General features: G+C 48.7%; 1 protein-coding gene across 1 annotated transcript; it reads right to left on the bottom strand.

Annotated features, from left to right (window-relative positions):
* Nucleotides 1-499: 499 nt before the first annotated feature.
* FOXE3 (forkhead box E3) lies at nucleotides 500-2,410 on the bottom strand. The gene is given in 4 exon segments (XM_032217854.1): nucleotides 500-872; nucleotides 981-1,601; nucleotides 1,603-1,733; nucleotides 2,273-2,410. Coding segments are annotated over 4 exon segments (1,263 nt in total).
* Between the last annotated feature and the right edge of the window lie 3,287 nt (nucleotides 2,411-5,697).

The following is a 5,697-nucleotide window of genomic DNA, read 5'->3' on the forward strand; positions in this document are numbered from 1 at the left end:
ATCTTTCACTATCTTCCCCCTTCATATGTGAAGGATTGAATTTATGCTAAGGTCACCAATGGCACTGATTTCCAAATATTGCTGTATTTTTAATTGAAGCTGAGACAAGGCTTTAAGCCTGCTTTAACTGCCACCCCCAAAATGTGTTCTACAAGCACAAAAAAGCCCTATTTGGGGGGGGGGGCAGTTGAACATGTGGAAAGATTGTGCATCAGAGGAATGACAAGACTTTGGTCTTTTAAGGTCCCAACCCCAGTATTTAAACGTGTGCTCACTGCCCAGCACACAAGATAAAATGCACTTTAGATACAGTGATTGAAGGCACGGAATATACATCTCAAAGTGGCCAAGAGGCTGCCACACAACAATACAGAAAAAATTGCATTTCTTTGAATCCCATTAGGGAATGATTGCTAATTAGTAATTAAATGCAGATTTCCCTCTGTCTATTAAAAGAAAGGAATTTTGGGATGTATTTGTAGCTTTGGCTGCCTCCTCTTTACAAATATTTCTCCAAGCCAGAAGAAAAATTTGACTGTCTCAGGTAGGCACTGCCGGCGGCGGCGGCTCCAAACTGGCCGAGCCCATTGAGCTGCGAGGCTGTGAGGCCCATCAGCTGCTCCGCGTGTTCCGGGCAAGAAGGGGCTGGGCGCCCGGGTTGCACAAGCAGCCTGCTGGGGGCTCCATACAGCTGCGAGTGGGGAGGCGAATAGGCGCCGGGAGGCACCGCTAGGTGGCCCGATGGAGAGGCGGCGTAGGGGTAGGTCGGGGCTGCGGGCTGCCGACCCATTAAGCCGGGACTCACTGGCTGCGCCTGGAAATAGGTCTCCGTCGGGTTGCCCATTGGGCAGGGGCCCAGGTCGCTCACGCCGCTCAGGCCCAAGGAATGGTAAGGGCCCAGGTCCATCCCCATCGCCGAGGAGGCCTGCAGGGCAACTGCTTGGTGGTGTTGCTGTTGCTGTTGTTGTTGCTGCTGTTGCTGTTGCTGTTGCTGTTTGGAACTGATGAGGCTGTCGATGCTGAACATTCGCGAGGCCAGCGCAGGCGGCGCCCCCGGGTACTGGGGAAGGGCGGAGAGCTGGGGGCTGTACGCGCGGACGGGCGAATAGACGGGATCGCCGCCCCCTGGGTAACCCAGAGCTCCGGGGCCACCGCAAGGACCGGGCCTCCCGGCCGAAGCCGCGTTGGAGGTGAAGGCGCTGGCGCTGGGCATGTAGCCCGGGTAGGTGGTGAGGTCGGTGCGCTTAAAGCGCTTCCTGCGGCGCAAGAAGCTGCCGTTGTCGAACATGTCCTCGGCGGCCGGGTCCAGGGTCCAGTAGTTGCCCTTGCCCGGGTGGCCCGGCTCGCGGGGGATCTTGACGAAGCAGTCGTTGAGCGTCAGGTTGTGGCGGATGGAGTTCTGCCACTTCTTGGGATTCTCGCGGTAGAATGGGAAGCGCTCGGTGATGAACTTGTAAATGCCGCCCAGCGTCAGCCGCCGCTCCGCCGCGTTGGCGATGGCCATGGCGATCAGGGCGATGTAGGAGTACGGGGGCTTCCCTCGCTGCACCGGGCGCTTCCTTCGACGGCCGCCACCGCCTGCGCCGGGACCGGCCGACTGATCGTCCGCAGGCTGCTCGGTTCCTCTGTCCGCCGGGCTCCCTCTGGGCTCCGACTTGATCGAGAAGGGCTCCACTTTGCAGCTCGACGGGGAGGCCCGATGCAGAGCGGGGGAATCCGGGCTTGTCCCCTGGCTGGGAGAATGGAAGGCGTCGGCTGTCATTGTGCACTTACCGGAGAAGAAGGAAAAACCGGCTAGATTCATATACAAAAAAATAAAAATAAAAAAGGGCCGGGGTGGAAGGGGGCGAATGCAGCTCCCGCAGGGACCAAGTAGGAGGCCGGGGGTGGCTTTATATAGCTCGGTCCTGGCGCCACCCTGGGGCTCCCCCTGAACGGGGCGGTGGCTGCCCACCCACCACCTGTGCGATCCCTTCTCCCGACCGACCAAGCGAGAGTTTTGAGAACGAGGCGGGCAGCGCTCCAAAACCCGAGGCGGGGTGTCTTTGGCTACCTGCGCCAGGTGGAAGGGCGGTTTTCCTTGCCCAGTTACAAGCGCAGCCCCATCCTCAAGGGTTGTTTCTCAACAACCTGCCCCAGGACGTTCAGAGGGACTTACACGCTAAGCCGGTGGCTCACACCTTTTTTTGCAATAAATAGTTAGTAAGCACTTCTCGCGAACCATCGAAGGCTTCCTCGGCTGCTAAGCCCCTTTAGCTTTTAAGAATTTTACTTTTTTGCTTTGAAAGTGGAACTGCTTCAAAGCCAAAATCGCTTTGGAGATTTGGAAAGGCCGAGTGGCGAAAGGCGCCGGGAGAGGCGGTTGCGTGAGAAGAGGGTTAGTTGGGTGTTTGCAGGAGGCCATCCCCATTGCGTAGACATTTGCCGCGGATAGAAATATGGTTGAAAGGCACAGATATCAAGAAGGCGTAGGAAGAATGCCTTCCAGTCTCCTTCTGTCCCCTACCTACGCGGAGAGAGACTTGGGCAGGGGATTGTTGGAAACTGTTCTTGAATGAATTGGCCAATGGCAGAGTTAATGCTGATACTCCCAAATCACTTAGCGGTATCAAAGGATGGTTTTTTTCTCTTTCCCCAGAGAACTTTAGATGCATGGCATCCACACATTTCCCCCCATTTAGCAAAAGAACCCCTGTGCATTTTCTCCTTGGGTCCATGCAAAATAATCCCACCCCAAACTGTTCTCTTCCCATTGTTTGTTTGTTTGTTTGTTTATTGACATTTATAGGCCGCCCTTTTCCCTGAGGGGACTCAGGGCGGCTTACAATTAATAGGGAGGGAGTGCAAGACAGAACACAAGAAAAAAAAGAAAAATGTGAATAAAAAAAATAAACCAGTAAAACACAACATTCATTCAGCATTCGGGTGGGGCGAGATTAGGGTCTTATCCCCAGGCCTGACGGGATAGCCAGATATTGAGGGCTGTGCGGAAGGTCTGGACGGTGGTGGGGGTGCGAATCTCCACGGGGAGATCGTTCCAAAGCTCGGAGCTGCAACTGAGAAGGCTCTCCTCATTGGTGATATTCATGTCTTCACTGGTTCTCTATTGGTTGTGTCTTTTGCAGTCCTCCTGATTTGTGTGGAACAAGAATTAGTTTGCTGGCTTTTTCCTTTTGGCACCTGGGGTGGGGGGAATCTTATTGGGGAATCTCCCAATAAAGGGATTGCAGAATTGGGAAAATATCAGGGTAGAAATAGCCTTGGAGAGAGAAAAGGCCAGTCCCTGCCATAAATGTGCAACTAAACTTGATACTTACAGCCAAAAGACTGCTGTATCCATGGTGGCGCAGTGGTTAGGATGCAGCATTGCAGGCTAGTTCTGCCCACCACCAGCAGTTTGATTCTGACCAGTTCAAGGTTGACTCGGTCTTCCATCCTTCCAAGGTCAGTAAAATGAGGACCCAGATTATTGGGGGCAATATGCTGACACTGTAAACCGCTTAGGGACAGCTGCTTATATTAAAATGCACTTTTATATGAATGCAGATTGGGAGAGCAAACAGCACTCCAATTGGATTATTCACTCTTCCCATGTCCTGCCTGCTGGAGAGATCTGCAGTTTTTCAAAGTTAGTTAACTCTTTTGTGCCACTTTAAAATACTTTGAAGAATGCGTGGGTGGGGGGATAAGAAAAAACATTGATACTTCAGAATTTTGGTATTAGAGAGGACCTCATAGAATTTCATGGATAGCCAAGAAAACAAGCTCTGGATAATCCAGAGTTTTCATTTGAGACACAAATGAACAGACTCATATTGTCATATTTCAGAAACATTATGCAGAGACCAGGCTTTCCTGAGAAATCCATAATACTGCGGGGTGGAGGAATGGAACAGAAAGAGAACCAGAGGATGGCCAGCAGGCAGTTGAATCAATTCAATTATAGCAGTGATGAGTGCATGGTTGGGAGACCTGAAAGACAGGATGGGGACAGATTATCCTGGAGAGGGCCTATGTAGTTTCTATAGGTTGCTATAAGTTAGCACCAGTGGTGGATTCCTACCGGTTCGGACCGGTTCAGCTGAACCAGTAGTATGGCAGCCTGGGTCACTGGATGCGCAAAACATCCTCTCAGCGAACCAGTAGTAAACTGGTTAGGAACCCACCATGGTCAGCACCAATTTAAGGGCACATTGTCTATCAAAATTGCAGGCAACTTGTTATGTTGAAAATGTCTTCCTCCCCCTTAGGACAACAAACATTCCTATACAAATTTGTTATTCATTTCTGAGTGTAGAATGATGACTTTTTAAAGCATCATCTAGTTCCAAATTGAGTCAGTCGAAATGATTTTTTTGGAACTTAGTTTGTAACTACAAAGAAACTGTCTGATACATACAAAGGCTGTTTCAAACTTCTATCTGTAGTTTGAATCAGCATCAATATAGCATTATATCAAGCAATCTGGATCACCTATTGTTGGCCTTGCTGCTTCCCAGCTTCATATGGATTTAGGTAGTCTTCTATTACCATTTCAGGTTTTGAATTGAAATTGTTTCCCTGGTTAAACCAACAAGGATACAACATACACGCACACACGCACACACAAAGATGTATAAATCTGTGCTCCCTTTTCAGGACAATCAAATCAGGTGTCCTTCCTCTGGGATTTTCTACAAATGTGAGCCTATTAAGTGGTGTGATCTACACCTAAGTAGATCATATTGATTTCAAGGATAGGAGGCTTCAAAAGACTGCTATCCTATGAATGACTTAGGAGAAAACCTCTGGATGGGATTTGGACTTGGAATGATACTTCTGTTGCTCCCATATTTAAACTCAGAATGATGAATTTCAGTTATAATCTTAGGAAGAGGAGCAAGCAATGCCAATCAAATTGACAGATGATGGGGATGATATTTATAACAAGATGCTGAACGAAAGCCCTGCAATTTACAGGGTTTTTGTATAATTACCTGAGGATGCTGAGCACATAATTAATATTATTATGGCCAACTAGCAGGCTGGAACCTGCCAATTTTCAAGGCTTTCCCACTGTATCCAGTACACCAAATAAATGAAATCCAAACTGAATGACTGCATGCATTTTAGTGGATTAATTATAATGAAATTGTCTGAGAATAATTCTTCCACATTTCTGTATTTATCATTATACTTGCTCATTGCTTACTTAAGCATGGGGCCCTTCCTGCATTTTCTGGGCTTTACTTTTCCATTGTTTGAGGTTTATCTTGTAAAGCAGGCACCAAATGAAAGTTGCAATAAACACGGCTCTTCTCAGTGCTGTGTTCCATACTTCTTAAGTTTCCATGACACATGGTTTACTGAATATGCTACCTATGGGATTCATTCATGCTGCTTTTACCCTGTTTTCCTTTTGTCCTGGAGCTGGAACTCCAGTCACCATAAATCTTGCTGCTCCCATCCTTCCTGCACATCCAGAATGAGAAGATGTCCTAGAAAATTGATTGCGTATGGTAAATTGTCCTCCCATCAGCTGCAATTATATGCTTGCTTTCCTGTGGCTTTTCAGCACAAAGAATTCTCAGCATTTGTCCACTTTTTCTGCTGGATTCTCATGACACTGTCGTCATTGCCTTAAACTGTCTCGAGTAGAAGCTCCTTCGTGCCTGCAATCTGTGGGTTGGACTAAGGGTGTAAGGAAGATGGAAAGAA

Source organism: Thamnophis elegans, chromosome 5 (genome assembly GCF_009769535.1).
Source record: "Thamnophis elegans isolate rThaEle1 chromosome 5, rThaEle1.pri, whole genome shotgun sequence".
NCBI classification, from domain to species: domain Eukaryota; kingdom Metazoa; phylum Chordata; class Lepidosauria; order Squamata; family Colubridae; genus Thamnophis; species Thamnophis elegans.